The sequence below is a fragment of the Dunckerocampus dactyliophorus genome, chromosome 4 (assembly GCF_027744805.1).
Source record: "Dunckerocampus dactyliophorus isolate RoL2022-P2 chromosome 4, RoL_Ddac_1.1, whole genome shotgun sequence".
NCBI lineage: Eukaryota > Metazoa > Chordata > Actinopteri > Syngnathiformes > Syngnathidae > Dunckerocampus > Dunckerocampus dactyliophorus.
In genome coordinates, this window is record NC_072822.1 from 36,150,466 (window position 1) to 36,169,463 (window position 18,998).

The window sequence follows — 18,998 nt, forward strand, 5'->3', positions numbered from 1 at the left end:
CTATGTAGATCCTTATCATAACAAATACCTTGTCAACACTGAAATTGACTTTTATGCATTGTAATTTCACACCATAGAGGTAGGAAAAACCTTAAACTGGAGGGAAATTTTGAGATTTGGGTCTAGTAAATTTACTCTGTTTCAATGGAATTTTTGTTTATTCTGGTAATTGTTTGTTAATTTTGTTAACCATAATAAATGTAGTGAATGAAGATACATATATGTGTATGCGTGTGTGCTTTTTGGGTGAAGCAAGATGGCCGACCAATGGCTTCATGCGGTCAGCCGTGACGCCCCTTCCACGTATAGAGTTCAGTGTTTCTGCGCCTTCACTTGCATTGAGGGGATGTTTGCGTTGAAACTTCAAATTAAGAGCAGCACATTCGTTGAGTTTCTGATACGACAGTTTCCTTCTCCGACAGGCAGTGCACACAATCCGGTGTGTTTCGTCAGTGTATTTCCTTTCGAGTACCAGCAGTCAGAGATGTTTCCAGCAACACTAGCTAGGACTGCATGTTAGCATTTTATTTTCAAAAGAGGAGCGGAATTGAAAACTTGTTCCCATAGTTACAGTATCACTTTATACGACTACACTTACCCTACAGTAAGGGATGCGGACATGCTGACGATGGAAATGAAATGATGCATTTCCACCTGGCAAGCTATGTCCTGTAGAGTCACATAGTTTTGATAGCAAAAGTTAATGTTTTTTTTGTTCAAGTCATGTCAGTCAAAATCGTCTTTATTTAAAAAAACAACTCTGTTTCAACAATGAGACATTTTTACATTCAAATATGCAATAAACAGAAAACATATCAACACCATGTGTGACAGGAAAACACATGTATAAATAAATATACACAGTATGTGCACACACACACACACACACACACACACACACATACACTACTGATCAAAATCTTAAGACCAGTTGAAAAATTGCTAGAATTTGCACATTGAATTTTGCACATTTGGATCTTTATGAGGTTTTAAGTAGAGCTACAATATGTAAAAACAAGAAGGGGGAGTGAGACAAAAAGCATTTTGAAAAAGTAATTTATTGAAAACAATTAAACTGAAATAGGCTGTTTATCAGCTGATCAAAAGTTTAAGACCATCGCTCAAAAAATAACCAAATACTCTCCAAACCAGAACAAAAAAGTGTTCTCAGTCGGACTCAGTGATGAGGAGCTCCACCGTTCTTTTTAATCACTTCCAAAATGGCTTTGGGCATCCTTGATGCCAGTGTTTCCAGGAGGCTAGTGGGAACATTGCTCCAAGTGGTGAAGATGGCTTCATCAAGGCCATCAACTGTCTGGAACTGATGGCCATTTTTAGAAACTTCCCTTGCCATCCATCCCCAAATGTTCTCTATGGGATTTAAATGAGGGGAACATGCAGGATGGTCCAAAAGAGTGATGTTACTCTCCCTGAAGAAGTCCTTGGTCAAGCCAGCATTGTGAACTGCAGCGTTGTCCTGTTGAAGAACGGAGCTGTTACCAAACAGACGAGGGCCCTCAGTCATGAGGGATGCCCTCTGCAACATCTGCATCTGTTTGACGACCCCGCACCACCTGAAGCTCCAGTGTTCCACTGAATGAAAAAGCACCCCAGATAATGAAGGCCCCCCCTCCACTGTGCCGGGTAGAAAACATCTCAGGTGGGATCTCCTTGTCATGCCATGAACGTTGGAAGCCATCTGGACCGTCAAGGTTACACTTTTTGTCATCAAAGAATAAAACTTTGTTCCACCTTTCAATGTCCCATGTTTGATGCTCCCTGCCAGTCTAAACGGGCACTTTTGTGGTGTTGAAGGAGACGAGGTCTTTGAATTTGTTTTTCAACCCTTTTCCCGCAGATGCCGTCTGATGGTTATTGCGCTGCAGTCGGCACCAGGAAGGGCCTTCATGTGGGTGGAAGACCGCCCTGTGTCTTGATGGACGGCCAAACGGATCCTCTGGCTCAGCGCAGATGTGACTTTTTTGTTCCATAATGCTCAGGAGCTTTCAAAAAATGTAGAATGACTGATTTACTGCACCCAACCTCAGCAGCAATGGTACGATCTGAGTGGCCGGTGTGACGCCACGGAGGTCTCTGGCAAACATTTTGCACTTTTCAAGCGCCGTGGCGCTGGCATCTCAGGTGGCTGATCAGGTTTTTTTGTGTGCTCCCCTCATCGCGGAGCATTTGGTAGGACGTCCTTCCTCGGAAAGCGAACATTTGTTTACAAGTGAGCTCAGGGGACATTACGAGAGGCCGTTAACGTCACTGGCTGGAGAAAAAAGTAGCGCCTGATTTGCTCACCCTCGCACAATACAGGTAATCTCGCCTCATTGGAGCGTTTTTTAAATGAGTTTTCTGAGCTATTTTTCATGTTATTGGTGACGCTTCACTTCTACGACTTGACAATCTTTTATTCTCCGCTGTGTGTCTGCATGTGTGCTGTCAAACTTCTCTTATAAAAATAACTTTTGCCACAATCTGAACAACTAAAAGGCTTTTCTCCTGTGTGCGTCCGCACGTGTGCCGTCAGATCTCGCTTATAAGAATAGCTCTTAGCGCAGACTGGGCAATTAAACGGCTTTTCACCCGTGTGTATTCTTTTGTGCGCTATCAAAGTGACCTTATCGACAAAACTTTCACCACAAATTAAGCAAATAAAAGGCTTTTCTCCGGTGTGTATCCTCGTGTGTGCGACCAAATTTGACCTTTGAGAGAATCTTTTGCCACACACTGAACAGCTGTAAGGTCTTTCTCCAGTATGCGTTCTCATGTGTTGAGTGACGTTCCGCTTTCGAGAAAAACTGTCGCCGCAAACCGAGCAACTGAAAGGTTTTTCTCCTGTGTGCGTTCTCATGTGCGACACCACACCCGAATGCCGAGAGAATCTTTTGCCGCAAACTGAGCATCTAAAGGGTTTTTCTCCGGTGTGTGTTCTTTTGTGTGCTACCAACACTCCATTTTGAGCAAATCCTTTACCACAAACTGAACAACTAAAAGGTTTTTCCGCCAAATGCGTTTTTGTGTGCGTGACAAGGACTGACTTTCGAGAGAATCTTTTACCGCAAATTGAGCAACTGAAGAGTTTTCCTTCGGGATGCATTCTCATGTGATGCGTCAAATCACTCTTATAAGAATAAGGTTCACCACAAACTGAGCAGGTAAAGCGGGTCTGCTCTTTCCAGTGTTCAGAGTGTTTGTTGTCGGCGTGAGTCCTCATGTCACCTTCACAGTCTGTACCACTGCTCAAAGCTTCGTGGCTGTCGTCCCTGCCTTCATCCTCAGGAGAGTGTGATGTTGTGTCGTCGCTATCTGATAGCGGAGCTAAGAGGTTGTCTGCTTGTGGTTTCTCTTCAAGGTCTTCAGCCTTCACAGAGACGACCGTCAGTGGCAACTTGGTGAGATCAGCCTCTTCTGACCCTAAAAGACTTTCCTGCTTCCGAGTGGTCCAGAGTTCCTCCTCTTCCTCTTTAACATGGGGGGGCTGGGCATTCTCCTGCTTCACAGTGAAGCTCCCCACCTGCAGTTGAGGGGCATGTTCTTCTCGATGACCAGTCAGCTGCTGGACATCTGCGGCACACAAACAAAACAAACGCACTTTAGGTCAGGCATGTCAAATATTATAGAGATCATCCAAACATCAAGATCCTACAATCACTTGGACTGTGATGAAGCTGTGAGGACTCAGGTGGTTTGTCTTCATGGTCTTCAGTCTTCACAGAGACGCCAGTTGGTTGCAACTTGGTGAGACTAGCATCCTCCGGACCTAGAAGACATTCTCCCTCTTGAGTGATCCCGAGTTCCTCCTCTTCCTCTTTAACATGGGGGGGCTGGGGATCCTCCTGCTTCAAAGCGGAGCTCTGCCACTGCAGCTGAAGGGGACATTCTTCTTGACGTCCACGCTGCTGGACGTCTGCAGGACACACAACACAAACGCACTTGAGGTCAGACATGTCAAATATTACGGTATTATTACAGTAATATTACATTTTCTTCTTGTTCCTTCTCAATTAGTGGTGCGAGATGTGTTGTTTTGCTCCCTAATGTTTGGTCTGTAACTTGCCAGGTCAGCAGACAGTTAACAGGTTCTCAAATCAGACTGCGGTTGAGCTCCATTTCACAACGTTGCACACATTAAGTTATACTTATCTAATGTGGAAATAATGGAACATACAATGGTGTGATAAAGTGTTTGACTCGTCCTAATTTTTTATTATTTTGCATGTTTGTTACACTTAAATGTTTCAAATCATCAAACAAATGTAAATATTAGTCAATGACAACAGAACTGAATACAAAATGCAGTTTTTACGTGAAACTTTTTATTATTAAGGGAGAAAAAGTGATTCCCCCCGTGTTCAAACATAACAAAGATGAATTGAGATCTGTCAGTGTGGAAGAGGTTATAAAGCCATTTCTAAAGCTTTGGGACTCCAGCCAACCACAGTGAGAGCCATTATTCACAAATGGTGAAAACAAACAGTAGTGAACCTTCCCAGGAGTGGCCGGCCAACCAAGAGGTCACAAAAGACCCCACAACAACATCCAAAGAACTGCAGGCCTCACTTGCCTCAGTTGGGTTCTGCAACAAGACAACGATCCAAAACACACCAGCAAGTCCACCTCTGAATGGCTGAAGACTTTGGAGTCGCCTAGTCCAAGTCCTGACCTGAATCCTATTGAGATGCTGTGGCATGACATTAAAAAGGAAAAGCCTCCAAAATGGCTGAATGACAACAATTCTGCAAAATTCCTCCCCAGCGCTGGAAGAGACTCATTGCAAGTTATCACAAACGCTTGATTGCAGTTGTTGCTGCTAAGGGGGGGGCCAACCACTTATTAGCTTTAGGGGGCAATCACTTTTTCACACAGGGACATGTAGCTTTGGAGTTTGTGTTCAGCTGTGTTGTCATTGAATAATATTTAAATTTGTTTGATGATCTGAAACATTTAAGTATAACAAACATGCAAAAAATAAATAAATAAAAAAATAAATAAAAAATAAGGGGGCAACCACTTTTTCACACCACTGCATGTGGTCATCCAAAAGAACGACATACTCACGGCGCAACGAAATAACACAACACGTCCACATCACGTTTAACGTCTACTACTACGTGGGTAATAAACAACTGAAAACTAAACTAAACATGTAAATTAAACTGTTATTTGCAAGTGCCCGCAAGGCATGCCGGGTAGTCCAGCGTCAACAATATAAGCTATGAATGATAAAACGCTGGATATCAGGAGAACGTGAACATCCCTCCTCAGCATGTTTTGCAGTCAAGCAGAAATGGTGCCATGTTGGGGAGAGAGTACCACAAGCCACCCAGCATGCCTTGCGGCAGGAATATACAGGTGTAATTTTGGGCATGGGTGTTGCACACAGACGTTTATTTGTATTCCCACATGGTGCAGTTACATTGTGTGTGTTGACGTGTTGTGTTGTTTGGATGGCTTGTTTGCACAGGCTAGTTCCTGTGCGACGTAAGCATGCCACACTAGCACTGCAAGTCATGTTGCCAGCTACAGCTTTGGTGTTAAAAGGGTTTTTTTTAATTTTTTTAAGTCATTTGGAAACTCCCGGTGGGCCAAGTTAAGGCATTGGCAGGCTTGATGTGTGGCCCACGGGCCTCAGCGTTCATAAAAATGACATGCACATGCATGACGTACGGCCAATCTATGTCATATGTAATAATAACTACATTTTACATATTTGATTTAGTGCAGTAGTAAGTAGGCATATTAAGAAGAGTCCATCCATCCATTTTCTATGCCGCGTCTCCTCATTAGGGTCGCGGGGGTATGCTGGAGCCTATCCCAGCTGACTTCGGGCGACAGGGTACAGGGTGTGTACCTATACAGGGTACACCCTGGACTGGTGGCCAGCCAATGGCAGGCCACATATAGACGAACAACCATACACACTCACATTCATACCTATGGACAATTTAGAGTCGCTAATTAACATGCATGTTTTTGGAATGTGGGAGGAAACCGGAGTTCCCGGAGAAAACCCACACACACACGGGGAGAACATGCAACCTCCACACAGAAATGCCCAAGGGAGAATCCAACCCAGATCACCACCGTGCGGCCCTATTAAGAATAGTATGATATGTAATCGCTGCTTATAATGCATTCAATGTATGTGTAACCCTATCTGACAGTGTACCGTACATTGGCCGCCATCTTGCATTTTACATGAACTTAACTGTGAAACCGGTTAACGTCGCTTCATTGGCTCCGTATATTTGCTACAGAAAGCGTGTCGTAACGACGGTGAACACATTAAACACACCTTCGATGTCTAGCACAGCTTGAGTCTTGTCAACGGGCGACAGGGTACAGGGTCCTATTTGCTGTCGATGCCGCTCGTCCTCCTCCTCTCGCGTTCGAGAAACTTCCTCCTCGTAACCCGCCATCGTTCTTTCAAACAGCCCGAATGCATCATCAGCTGCCGCCATAAGTCACTCCGTCGACAACTCTTTCAATATTTGAATGTTTTTGGGGGAGGGTTGGACTCGATTCCGCCCTGTCACCTTACCCTTTTGTCTTGCGTTTTGCCAACTTCCGCCTTTTTCTTCTTTGTGGAAGCTAAAGCATCCATGACGTCGCACCGCTGTCATCTTGCGGTGGCATTGAAGACTGCAGATGCAACATCGCTGCTGCATTTATTACTTTGGTGTAATCAGAGGTGTCAAACTCGTGCCATGGAGGGCTGAGACACTGCAGGTTTTCTTTCCAGCCAACCACAAAAGCAGGTGATTTTAATGATCAACACCTTCAGTTTGAGGGAAGGAGCTCATCAATTAAATCACCTGCTGAAGACACTGGTTGGAGAGAAAACCTGCAGCGTCTCCGCCCTCCAGGGCACGAGTTTGACACATGTGCTGTATATACAGTACTCCGTTCCATAATGTTTTTTTTTATTGTGGTTTACAAACAAGTTGGCGTCCAGCCTGGTTGTTTTGTTTAGAATATTTGATATTTTTATGCAAACTTCAATTAAATGGATGCAGAACAAAGACAAAATGTGACTTATGAGGTACGTATGTACAGTACGGGTAGTAAAATAAAATGTTTAAACAATTAGGGGTGCAGCAGTGCCCAAAGAGAAAAATTCCAAAGCTTTGCCTTTTTCTGGTTTAGAAGAAATAAAATTATAAAACCCTTTTAAAAACAGGAGACATTTTTGTAGTTATGGCATAGAAAACCACGACCTTCTAAATACAGGGTTTAACATTATTAGAGTCCTCTTGACATGAAATAACAGCCCTACAGTCACCTTTACACTCACCTACAGTATATGAGCAAGCTGAAATGCAGTTTTTCTTGAAATACATAGAACTTCTCAGCGTATCTACATGTGTTGCTTTCCAAAATATCAAAGTTGTATCCGTTCATTTTTCACTGTGTGGCCCCTGCCCTACACAGAATTGAACAGAAAAAGACAAACCTTCTGCGTTCTCCAGTTATTCCACTTTTACTACAAAAGTACAAAAAAAAGCCATGACACAAATACAGTTCCATTTATATATTACTAGTAGCGGCATGCGAGCTTAGAGATCATGAGAGAATCTGGTATCATACACACCGCAACTGGAAAACGTTTATTCTCCATTGTGTGTCCGCATGTGTGCTGTCAAACTCGTCTTATAATAATAACTTTTACCACAAACTGAACAGGGATGTAGTTTTTCTCCTGTGTGCGTTCTCATGTGTGAGACCATCGTTGACCTTTGAGAGAAGCGTTTATCACAAACCGAACAACCGAAAGGTTTCTCTCCTGTATGCGTTCTCGTGTGTGTTACAAAGTTGGACTTTTGCGAGAACCGTTCGCCGCAAACCAAACAACTAAAGGGTTTTTCTCCGGTGTGGGTGGTCATATGTCTCTTCAAAGTGGACCGCTGAGCAAATATATTGCCACAAACTGAGCAACTAAAAGGTTTTTCCCCAGTGTGTGTTCTCGTGTGCTTTACCATATTTGCCTTCTGTGAGAAACTCTCGCCACAAACTGAACAACTAAAAGGTTTTTCTCCTGTGTGTATTCTCACGTGTGACACCATTGCCACCTTTTGAGAGAATCTTTTACCGCAAACTGAACAACTGAAAGGTTTTTCCCCACTGTGCGTTCTCATGTGCGTGATGATATTTGACTTGTCAGAGAATCTTTGACCACAAACTGAGCAATTAAAAGGTTTTTCTCCCGTATGCGTTCTCAAGTGCTGAGTCAAATCCCTCTTAAAAAAAAAGCTTTTAGCACAAACGGAGCAGGTTAAACATTTTGTACCCGTTTTCTTTTTCGAGCATTCAGAGTGTGTGTTGTCAGCGTGAGTCGTCATATCATCATCATCGTCTGTATCGCTGCTCAGCAGTTCTTGGGTGTCGTCCCTGTCGTCAGCCTGACGAGATTGTGACGTTGTGTGGTCACTATTTGATAGCGGAGCTAAGAGGTTGTCTGCTTGCGATCCTCCACAGTGGTCTCCATCAGCTTCTGTTGTCATGTGCTGTGGTGAGCTGCTGCTGCTGCTTGGAGGCTCCGCCCCTTTGTTCTCCACACCCGGACTGTGATGAAGCTGTAAGGACTCAGGTGGTTTGTCTTCAGTCTTTACAGAGACAACAGTGAGTTGCAACTTGGTGAGATCAGCCTCCTCCGGCACGAGAAGACACTCCCTCTCCTGAGTGATCCAGAGACCCTCCTCTTCCTCTTTAACGTGGGGGGGCCAGGGATCCTCCTGCTTCAAAGTGGAGATCCCTTCTTGACGACCAATCGACTGCTGGACGTCTGCAGGACACAAGCAACACAAACCGCAGTCACTGCAGTCAAGCTCGTGCATCTCAACAAGACGAGAGCAGCGCCCTCTGATGGACAAGTTGCTAAATGTTCATTCCAACGCAATGGACGCGTGCATGAAGGAGTACGTTCAAAACGTACGGAGCTATTTTCATGCAAACGTAGAGCATACATGATCTTTCAGTAGCCTGGAATGAGTTCATTGTGTTGCTGTTGTGCGAAACGCTGACGGTCAACCACATTAGAAGAAAATGATGTCGTAGTTTGTGGTAGAGCGCCAATTATAGCTAATTTGGCCTGACTACAAACGCTGAGCTGAGAAGACATGTTAAAAGTAGGTCAGTGAACATACCTTCAATGTGCGGCACGATTTGTTTCTTGACAGCTTCCAGTCGTTGTCGGTGGTTCTCCTCTCTCGTTCGACAAAGTTCCTCCTCGTACGACGCCATCGTTCTTTCAAACAGCTGGAATATTTCATCAGCTGCCGCCATGAGTCGCTCCTTCACCAACTCTTTCAACATTGTGATGTTGTTTTGTCGCTACTTATACTAAAGACACACTTGAAGCGTTGCTAACTTCAGCCTTTTCTTCTCCGTCTTTGTACTTCCGCCTTTTTTTCTTCCTGTTGTATTTTAATAGCGGTTGGTATCCCTTGTGGTGCATGACCGCCCCCTCTGTTTCTTTGAGGCCATTACATCCTCCACCTTAGTCGTCTTACTTTGAAATAGTTCAGGATTCTTTTTCTTTTTGTGTTATCATCCAACATCCTCATCTCCCCCTTCATCCATCCATCATTCATTTTCCTCCGCTTATCCGGGTCGCGGGAGCAGCAGTCTCAGTAGGAAAGCCCAGACTTCCTGGTCCCCCCCGGCCACCTCTTCTAGTTCCACCGGGAGGACACCCCTCCCAGATGACTGAGCTCATCACCCTCTCTTAAGGTGAGTCCAGCCACCTTACAAAGGAAACTCATTTCAGCTGCTTGTATCCGCCATCTCGTTCTTTCGGTCACGACCCAAAGCTCATGACCCTAAGTGAGGGTGGGAACGTAGATGGATCGGTAAATTGAGAGCTTTGCCTTCCGGCTCAGCTCTCTCTTCACCACGACGGTCCGGTACAGTGACCGCATTACTGCAGACGTTGCGCTGATCCGCCTGTCGACCTCACGCTCCAACCTTCCCTCACTCGTGAACAAGACCCCAACAGTCAGGACCCTTTTCCAAACCCGAAAGCGTAGGGAAGTGACCCTCTCGTTCACTGGGGATGACTCCAACACAGAGGCACCGGGCCAGGGGCCTATTAATAAACCCACGCCAGCCTCACTCAAGGAGTTTGGTTCCAGAACCCAAACTATGCCGAGGTGAGTCCAACTATGTCTAGCCAGAATGTCTCAACCTCTCACACAAGCTTGGGCTCCTTCGCCACCACAGAAGTGACGTTCCATGTCTCAAGAACCAGATTTGGCTGCTGACGACCAGGTTTCCCCAGGCACCCGCCCATGACCACCACCCAAAACACATTGCACCGGGCCCTTACGCTTTCCCCGGCAGGTGGTGGGTCTACGGGTTGGGGTGGATATCCCGTGTGGCTTCTTCGGCCCCTACCCTGGGCCTGGGTCCAGGGTGAGGCCCGTGTCCCACGTTAGGGCGAGGTACGGTCCCTCACATTTTTTTTTCATAGGGTCTTCGGAATCACTCTTTGTCTGGCCCGTCACCTAGGACCTGTTTACGTACCAGGGGCATGTATCCCCGGGCAACATAGCTCCTAGGACCTGCCCTGGAAGAATCCATTTGTAATATCACCCCTCAGATGAGGGGCACCTCAGCATGGAGAAATGCATAAGAAGAGGCAGCACTGCTGTTTACTGGCCAGCAATAAATAAAGACATACAACTTCTTCAGTGGGCCACCAAAGGTTTTCCAGAGAAGAAAGAAGAGCTGCAAAGTATTAAGCTCGTTTTGATTGTGTGAAACAACGTAAACAAACAATCCAGTGTTTGACCTACCCGATATGCCTAGAGGGAGTGAGAGCCTTGTTGTCATAATAAAATTCTGTGCGATTAGAATGAATTAGAATCCTCTGCACAGGATCAAACCAGAAAAAGATAAACCTTTGGAGGTTTTGTTCTTTCAGATTTATTACAGTAACAGAAATCATTATCATGAATGCAGCAACAGTTACAAGAATAAGAAATAAAACCATAGTAATGAGCGTGGATTGGATTTAAAGCTGCTCTTCTTTGTAGCACACTGACTTGAAATTCATGAGGGGAACTGGTCTCACACACACAGCAGATCATCACTTTCAGTGTGACTTTTCACATTCCACTTCTACGATTTGACCATCTTTTAGCGCAAACTGGACCGGAAACGTTTATTCTCAATTGTGTGTCAGCACGTGTGCCATCAAAGTGTGCACAAAGCAAACAGGAGCATGTTGGGTTTTTTTTTTTATCCTGTGTGTGCTCTCATATGTGATACCATGTTTGACTTTCGAGAAAATCGGTCACCACACACTAAACAACTAAAAGCTTTTTCTCCTGTGTGTGTCCACATGTGTGATTCCATACGTACCTTTCGAGAGAATCCTTTACCACACACTGAGCAACTAAAAGGCTTTTCTCCGTTGTGAGTCCGCATGTGTGCCGTTAAAGTGTCCTGCCGAGTGAATGTTTTAGTACAAAGTGAACAGGAATATGGTTTTTCTCCAGTGTGTGTTCTCGTGTGTTTTACCATGTTGGACTTTTTAGAGAATCTTTCGCCACAAGCTGAACAACTAAAAGGTTTTTCTCCGGTGTGCGTTCTCATGTGTGACACCATATTTGACTTTTGAGAGAATCTTTGACCACAAGCTGAACAACTAAAAGGTTTTTCTCCCGTGTGTGTCCTCATGTGTGACGCCATATGTGACTGTTGACAGAATCTTTGACCACAAACTGAACAACAAAAAGGTTTCTCCCCAGTGTGTCTCAGCATGTGGCGTGTCAAATGACTCTTTTCAGAAAAGCTCTCGCCACAAACTGAGCAAATAAACGGCCTTTCTCCCGTGTGTGTTCTCATGTGTGACAACATATTTGACTTTTTGGACAATATTTTGCCACAAACTGAACAACAAAAAGGTTTTTCACCTGTGTGTGTCAGCATGTGTCGAGTCAAATGGCCCATTTTAGAAAATATTTCAGCACAAATTGAGCAGGTCAAACGTTTCATACCCGTCTTCTTTTTAGAATATTTAGATTGTTTGTTGTCTGTGTGAGTCCTCACATCACCTTCACAGTCTGTATCGCTGCTCAGAGGGTCTTGGGTGTTGTCCCTGTCTTCGTCCTCGGGAGAGTGCGCCCTTGTGTGGTCACTCTCCGATAGTGGAGCTAAGAGGTTGTCAGCTTGTGGTTTGTCTTCATGGTCTTCAGTCTTCACAGAAAGACCAGTCAGCGGCAACTTGGTCAGATCAACCTCCTCCGGCCCAAGAAGACACTGTCCCGCCTGAGCGGTCCAGAGTTCCTCCACTTCCTCTTTAACGTGGGGGGGCTGGGGATCTTCTTCCTCTTGCTCCCAAGTGGTGGTCCCCCCTTGCGCCTGGGGCGGACGTTCTTCCTGGCGACCAATCAGCTGCGGGACGTCTGCAGGACAAATGCGACACATATACACTTTAATAGTAATCTTTCATTTTCTTCTGTCCTGCCATGTAATGTCTTTTGAAAGCATTTGTCTCAACACCCAATTCAGGAGGCGGTCATATGCTTTATTTGGCCAAGTGTGAATGCAGTCCAGGAGGGGTAATGGAGACCACCTGAGAGATGCGTATATATCATGTGCTTGAATGTTGCTCCAGTTGGTGAAGATGTCTTCACGGAGGGCATCCACTGTCTGGAACTGATGTCCATTTTTGGAAATCCACCCCCAAATGTTCTCCTTTGGATTTAGATGAGGGGAACACACATCAGCTGATCAAAAGATTAAAAGCCAAAATCTTGGCAAAAATGTGGATTGAATGTGATTTAGTGTCAGTTATTCACACGGTCATGATCTCTGGATGGCAAAGGCAAAAAAGCATTCTCTCTTTGAACGCGTTGGGATTGTTGAGCTGCATAAGCAGGCTTCTCGCAGCGCACCGTTGCTGCTGAGGTTGGACGCAGGAAGGATCCCATTGGCAGGTCCGTCAGGACCATCTCAGCAGTGGCAGCGTTTCTGTACAGTGGATCTCTGCCTTTAAATTGTGTTTCTTGTTCTTGTAAATTAAATAGAAAGTTGTTTATTGTCATATCTACACAACAAAAGTGCTGCAGTTATGAATCCAGCAGAGGGCGCTGCCTCACAGGTCAAGTCACTCAACATTTCCCAGCAGGAAGATGTTTCTCCAAGACGTGATGTGTGACTGCACATTTGATAAGTACCTTCATGTATACTATATGCTTTGAATGTTTTCATGTGTAAAATGACATTGAAGATGCATTTAATAGCTGTGAGAGGCATATTATAGTGTTTTAGAGCAGCAGTGTCCAAAGTGTGGCCCGGGGGCCAGCTGCGGCACTCGGCTGTTTTTAAAAAATGTTATTTTAAAATTATAGCTCAACAAGAACACACACAAAAATCCAGCAAAAACTGAGAAATGAGTGGTAATTTTACAAGAATAAAGTGAAAAAGGAGTAATTTTATGAGGAAAAATAACATAATTTTAGCAGCATAAAGTTGAAATATTAAAGAAACAAGATGTTATTTGATCAGTGTCGTAATATTATAAGAAACAAACAAAACAATGAATAACGTTGTTATTTTAGGAAAATTAGATGGGAGCAAACATTATATTACCAAAATAGAAGAAAATTTACAAGAGGAAAGTCGACATATTTAGATTTTTTTATTTATTAAAAATGACATTAAAACACTTAATTAAAAAAAAAATACATGAAACCAATTTTGGTGCCTGGTGTCTTCCTGCTCCTCGGCGGTCCGCGCTCTCCGCACCTGAGTTCTGGATTGTATGTCTGGGACCCCGGGGTCCCCGGCTCCGCTGCCCCTTGGGTTACCAACGGGGGATAGAGCGAGGCTTCCGGGTGTCGGGTAGTCGACCACTGTGTGCGCGCGCGTGTGTGTGTGGGCGTGGGTGTGTGCACATGTGTGTGTCCGTGTGTGCGTGCGTGCGTAGGAGTGTGTATGTGCGTGTGTATGAGTGTGTGCTTTTATTTATTTATTTATTTTAGTTATTTATTTGGGGGGGGGGGCATACAGGGGTTTGCTCCGTGGGGTCGGATGCTGGGTGATACATCTCTTCCGCCCATGCCTCCGCCGGGTGGGTGGGGAGTGTGCCTCCTGCATCCCTGGGCGGGGCGGCCCTGTGTCGGGGTCGGGCGGGGGTTGGCCCTGGGCGGGCCGGGCTCCGTTCCCTGGGGGTAGGGGTGGCGGTGGGGGGGATTGGCGCTCCCGGCGTGGGCGGGCTTCTTTCCGGTTGTGGGGGCGTCTCTGGGCCTGTCGGTGTGTGGCCCCCGGTACTCGTCTGCCTTTGTGGGGTGTGATCTCTCGCTGGTCTCAGGGGTTGGCTGTCCTCCGGCCGGCCGGCGCCCTGTCTTTGGCTGGGATTACCTCTCTGCGTGACTCACCATGTCTCATTCCCAGTGCTCATTCCTAACAGTTAACAACTTCCTGCAGCAATGTGCACATGCCACTATTCACCAGCAACAGGCGCTGTTGCAACACTTCTGCCATCATTTATCACAGCACATCTACACTCCGTTACAACGGCACACCTTGATAGCAGCTTTTCTTTTCTTTTTTTTTTTTTAACCAAGCGGACCTTTGGTCGCCCGCGGGGGGTTCCGAACACCCCCGGTTACGGGCCTGCACATACTGTATATTTTAATGCTTATGTTGACACATTTATAGTCTTAATTTGGACTTCCTTGTCTACTATTGTTGGATTGTGTGCATTTGAACGTCAAAGTGGCAGAGCGCCACCTATGGCTTTAGCATGACTACACACGCGTTTTTATGTGGACAGAAATGGATCCGTGAGTTGGGAGGATGTGTTAAAAGTCCTGTCAACATACCTTCAATGCCCAACACAATTGGAGTCGTACGAACAGCTTCCAGTCGTCGTCGCTCGTTCGCCTCTCTTGTTCGACAAAGTTCCTCCTCGTACGAAGCGATCGTTCGTTCAAACAGCGCGAATATCTCATCAGCCGCCGCCATCAGTCGCTCCTTCACCAACTCTTTCAGCATTTTGATGTTCTCTCTTTTAGACACTACACAGAAGCTCTCCTTTTTACTTCCGCCTTTTCCGTCTTCGGTGGAGGATTTACGGCAGGCCAAGCATCCGTGACGTCACGCTTCTGCCATCTTGCGGCGGTATTGAAGACTGCTGAAGATGAGTGCTAAGGACGAAAAGGGTCAAAAACAACACAAAACAGATGGTGTTCGTTGATTGATTATCTGTCGGCTTTTGGGGTTTTTGACGCCCGATTATGTTGAAACTGTCACTGGGGCGGTTTCCACATTTCAGATTCGCCTCAAAGAGTCTGCTAGCAGACGTACAGTAACAGCATTTTTTTTTCTCCCAATGATTGGTTGATGAGAGCAAAAAAGTTAAAAAAAAGCTAAGTTTGACAAGCAGAAGGTGGCTGCCAATTGCCATTTAGGCAAACACAGGCAATTGCCTACGGCCCCGAGATTTCCAGGGGCCCCCAAACATCTTCAAAAACAGATTTTTTTTCCTTAGATTGAATGTACATGCTACTGTCTTGGTCTTAATTTTCATACTTACTGACGGACATTCCGTCTTTTTTCTTCTTCCGTCCAACCTTGCGGCGAGGAAGCAGGCAAAGCTGCAGAGAGGTCAGTATGAAAATCGCATTTATTTCAAAGCATGCGTGCACTTCTTATTTCTGTTTTATTAGCGTAACATAGCAAATTGCCACAACACAAATATCTTAGTGATCAGTGATGCACACTTTTGCAGCTCAAATGAAGGAAGCTGACGAAAGTCCACCATCCAGGGCTCCAGACTAACTTTTTTTTTTCAACTAGCACGTACGACAAGCACGTATTTATGCTATTTTGTGCTCATTTGTCATCAAATGCAGGCATAATGTCTGAATTGAAGACTTATAAAAATACTAAGAGTTGAGGCAAATATTCTTTGGACAGCTACTACTCAAAATCAGTGCGGAGAGAACAAGGTTGTTAAGTGACACCTTAAAAAATTAAGTTAGCGCGTACCCCATGAACGCGACAGCCACTCTTTCCTTCCTTGTGGGATGAAAACAAACCCCGAACGGACCGCATTGTTGGCTTGTTTTAAAAGACAAAACGTCAAAGTGGTTAAAAAAAAAAAAAGTCCGTGGACCAGAGGTTAGGTGCATACAGGCCTTTCACAATAACAAATTTTGCTAATATTTGTGCTATAAATTATCGACAATAATTTTGACTTTTTTTTGTAGACCATATTACCATTACATTTATCATTCAATGATCACTGTGTCATATCACATTGGAGCCACTAGATGGTACTAAAGTGTAGTGTGTCTGCGTGAGGCACTAAAGATGCCTACCAAAGCACTTACAAATTGCAGGTCGTCACCACTTCACATACCCTGGGTACAGCAAGACAAGGAAATGGAACAGGTACACGTACCTGTCGCACATGTCAATTTATCGAGACGTCAGAATTATCGACCTTGTTTTTTTCTATCGTTCCATTAATCGTTTTATCGATTATTGTGACATGCCCAGGTGCATAACTCTAGCTACTGTAGCTAGCTGCCGCCAGAGAAACAGAAGAAAGTGAGAGCCAGGTAAACTGGAAACAGAAGATAGTGAGAGCCGGGCAAAACATATAAACAAGGATGGTAGAAAAGTCGGTCGAATGCGATTCATTTGTGAGCGATCACACAAGCTGTCATCAATTGACTGGTAATCAAGGACAACGTGCGCCCCTTGTCAACAGGCGTACGTTCATCTGGTTGCACATGCGTGAGTAGATGGAAAATTGTTGCGTTGTCTCATATTTTAGCCCTGAGGTCCACCCATGTTATCCTCAAGGCTGTTAGAAAGTCAGCATTTCTTACTGGCTTCAGGTGATTGAGAGTTGTGCTGCTGCTGTTTTTAGTCGCACACTAACCTGGAACCCATGAGGGAATCTGGTATCATACACACACAGCAGGATCATCACTTTCTAGGTGACTATGATTCGAGTCGATCTGTTAGCACGCACGGGACAGGAAAACCTTTATTCTCCATTGTGTGTCCGCATGTGTGCCATCAAATTGTTGTGCCGTGTGAATGTTTTCTCACAAAATGAACAAGAATATGGTTTTTCTCCCGTGTGTGTCCTCTTGTGTGACACCATGTATGACCTTCGAGAGAACGTTTTCCCACAAACTGAACAATCATAGGGTTTCTCTCCGGTGTGCGTCCTCATGTGTGATACCATGGCGACATTTTGGGAGAATCCTTTACCACAAAATGAACAACTAAAAGGTTTTTCTCCAGTGTGCGTCCTCATGTGTGTGATGACGGTGGACTTTCGAGGGAATCTTTTACCACACACTGTGCAACTGAAAGGTTTTTCCCCGGTGTGTGTCCGCATGTGTCGAGTCAGATCGCCCCTTTTAGGAAACCGTTTAGCGCAAACTGAGCAAGTCAATCGTTCTTTACGTTTTTCAGAGCATTCAGAATGTTTGTTGCCAGTGTGAGCCCTCATGTCACCTACACAATCTGTATCGCTGCTCAAAGGTTCTTGGGTGTCGTCCCCGTCTTCAGCATTGGGGGAGTACGACCTCGTGTCGTCGCTGTCTGATAGCGGAGCTAAGAGGCTGTCTGCTTGTGGTTCCTCTTCGTGGTCTTCAGTCTTCACAGAAACACCAGTCACTGGCAACTCCTTCCCTCGAAGACACTCTCCTTCCTGAGTGATCCAGAGCTCCTCCTCTTCCTCTTTGACGTGGGGGCGCTGGGGATCCCCCTGCTTCAAAGTGGAGCTCCCCTCCTGCAGCAGAGGGGGACGTCCTTCTTGACGACCAATCAACTGCTGGACATCTGCAGGGCACAAGCGACACAAACACACTTGAGCTCAGACATGTCAAATATTACAGTCCATCACATACAACTTTCAAGCGTCTGACAAAGGTCAGAGAAATAAAAACCAGCCTAAAACCCTGTGTACCGATAGCTTGGACGTGATTTGGAAAGGTGAATGTTACATCACAAACCTGGGGAAGGGCCCCAATGAGCACAGTGGCCTCCATCATCCCTAAATGGAAGATGTCCAAGACTCGTGATTCCACCATTTTTGCCAGGGGTTGTAGTCGATAGTGAACGAATCGGCTCTAAGAGCCGGCTCTTTATAATGAACCACAGGAGCTGGCTCACGTCGTCAGGAGTAGTTATGTTCTGTTGTGTGGTGTTTTGTCTATGTTGTGTTGTTTTGATGAGTGTCTGTTTTTGTATTTTATAATATATTACTACATTATATTTTTTGTAGCTGTTCATTGAGGTTTTTAATGAATCAATTTAAATAATAAACATTTGCTATCATGTATTTTTTAGATTAGTAATTCATTTTACACAATACACATAATTTGGCAATAAACTCATTTCAGGAAACAAAAAAATCTGAGGAGCCACTTGCCAGTTCTTTTTAGTGAGCCGAGCCAAAAGAACCGGCTCTCTAAAAAGAGACGGAATTTCCACCACCAGCAGTCGAGTTGGAACGCCAGCAAACGTGAGGTCCTGTCACGTGATCTACGAGTCGTTTTGCTGTTGGTTGGTCGAAAAGTCAACATGGCTGCCATCCGTTTTAACATATCGAAGACGAGGCACAAACATTTTTCCAGGCGTTTTGATCTCACTAACTAAAAACTGACTTTTAAATATATGTTAAAAACAGAAGCACCGTAAACATACCTTCAATGGGGAACCCAATATGAGTCTTGCTAAAGGCTTCCAGTTGTTGTCGATGTCGCTCGTTCTCCTCTCTCGTTCGACAAAGTTCCTCCTGGTACGACGCTATCGTGCTTTCAAACAGCGCGAATATTTCGTCAGCTGCCGCCATTAGTCGCTCCTTCACCAACTCTTTCAACATTTTGCTGTTTTCTCTCATCGACTAGACTCAACACGCGCTTGAAGGGTTGCCAATTTCAGCCTGTTTTCCTCTTCTGCCGACTTCCACTCGTTTCTCCTTTGATGGCGGTTGAAAGCATCCGTGACGTCACACT

At 45.1% G+C, this 18,998-nt stretch overlaps 4 protein-coding genes across 5 annotated transcripts; all 4 read right to left on the reverse strand.

The window, feature by feature from the left end:
- Positions 1 to 824: 824 nt before the first annotated feature.
- On the reverse strand, positions 825 to 6,572 carry LOC129179380 (zinc finger protein 391-like). 2 transcript variants are annotated; one of them, XM_054772576.1, is made up of 3 exons: positions 6,302 to 6,572; positions 3,659 to 3,913; positions 825 to 3,570 (listed from the first exon to the last, which is right to left on the reverse strand). In XM_054772576.1, exons 1-3 carry the CDS (start codon positions 6,465 to 6,467, stop codon positions 2,414 to 2,416), a joined length of 1,578 nt encoding a protein of 525 aa, XP_054628551.1. In that variant the 5' UTR covers positions 6,468 to 6,572; the 3' UTR covers positions 825 to 2,413. The 2 variants fall into 2 exon arrangements, with proteins under 2 accessions (XP_054628551.1, XP_054628550.1); XM_054772575.1 differs by having other exon boundaries at positions 3,653 to 3,913.
- Positions 6,573 to 7,047: 475 nt separating this feature from the next.
- LOC129179385 (zinc finger protein OZF-like) lies at positions 7,048 to 9,410 on the reverse strand. The gene is made up of 2 exons (XM_054772582.1): positions 9,150 to 9,410; positions 7,048 to 8,788 (listed from the first exon to the last, which is right to left on the reverse strand). Exons 1-2 carry the CDS (start codon positions 9,316 to 9,318, stop codon positions 7,614 to 7,616), a joined length of 1,344 nt encoding a protein of 447 aa, XP_054628557.1. The 5' UTR covers positions 9,319 to 9,410; the 3' UTR covers positions 7,048 to 7,613.
- A 1,522-nt stretch (positions 9,411 to 10,932) lies between these two features.
- On the reverse strand, positions 10,933 to 15,064 carry LOC129179386 (oocyte zinc finger protein XlCOF6.1-like). Its single transcript, XM_054772583.1, has 2 exons — positions 14,838 to 15,064; positions 10,933 to 12,413 (listed from the first exon to the last, which is right to left on the reverse strand). Exons 1-2 carry the CDS (start codon positions 15,007 to 15,009, stop codon positions 11,245 to 11,247), a joined length of 1,341 nt encoding a protein of 446 aa, XP_054628558.1. The 5' UTR covers positions 15,010 to 15,064; the 3' UTR covers positions 10,933 to 11,244.
- Positions 15,065 to 15,528: 464 nt separating this feature from the next.
- LOC129179390 (zinc finger protein 568-like) lies at positions 15,529 to 18,949 on the reverse strand. The gene is made up of 2 exons (XM_054772591.1): positions 18,688 to 18,949; positions 15,529 to 17,820 (listed from the first exon to the last, which is right to left on the reverse strand). Exons 1-2 carry the CDS (start codon positions 18,881 to 18,883, stop codon positions 17,015 to 17,017), a joined length of 1,002 nt encoding a protein of 333 aa, XP_054628566.1. The 5' UTR covers positions 18,884 to 18,949; the 3' UTR covers positions 15,529 to 17,014.
- Between the last annotated feature and the right edge of the window lie 49 nt (positions 18,950 to 18,998).

Excerpts from the sequence above, each read along its gene's own strand:
- LOC129179380 (XM_054772575.1), bottom strand. The coding sequence starts at position 6,467 with ATGGCGGCAGCTGATGATGCATTCGGGCTGTTTGAAAGAACGATGGCG. Across the intron at positions 3,914-6,301 it reads AGCTGTGCTAGACATCGAAG|ACGTCCAGCAGCGTGGACGT; the intron begins GTGTGTTTAATG and ends TGTGTCCTGCAG. Across the intron at positions 3,571-3,652 it reads TCATCACAGTCCAAGTGATT|ATGTCCAGCAGCTGACTGGT; the intron begins GTAGGATCTTGA and ends TGTGTGCCGCAG.
- LOC129179385 (XM_054772582.1), bottom strand. The coding sequence starts at position 9,318 with ATGTTGAAAGAGTTGGTGAAGGAGCGACTCATGGCGGCAGCTGATGAA. Across the intron at positions 8,789-9,149 it reads AATCGTGCCGCACATTGAAG|ACGTCCAGCAGTCGATTGGT; the intron begins GTATGTTCACTG and ends TGTGTCCTGCAG.
- LOC129179386 (XM_054772583.1), bottom strand. The coding sequence starts at position 15,009 with ATGCTGAAAGAGTTGGTGAAGGAGCGACTGATGGCGGCGGCTGATGAG. Across the intron at positions 12,414-14,837 it reads AATTGTGTTGGGCATTGAAG|ACGTCCCGCAGCTGATTGGT; the intron begins GTATGTTGACAG and ends TTTGTCCTGCAG.
- LOC129179390 (XM_054772591.1), bottom strand. The coding sequence starts at position 18,883 with ATGAGAGAAAACAGCAAAATGTTGAAAGAGTTGGTGAAGGAGCGACTA. Across the intron at positions 17,821-18,687 it reads TATTGGGTTCCCCATTGAAG|ATGTCCAGCAGTTGATTGGT; the intron begins GTATGTTTACGG and ends TGTGCCCTGCAG.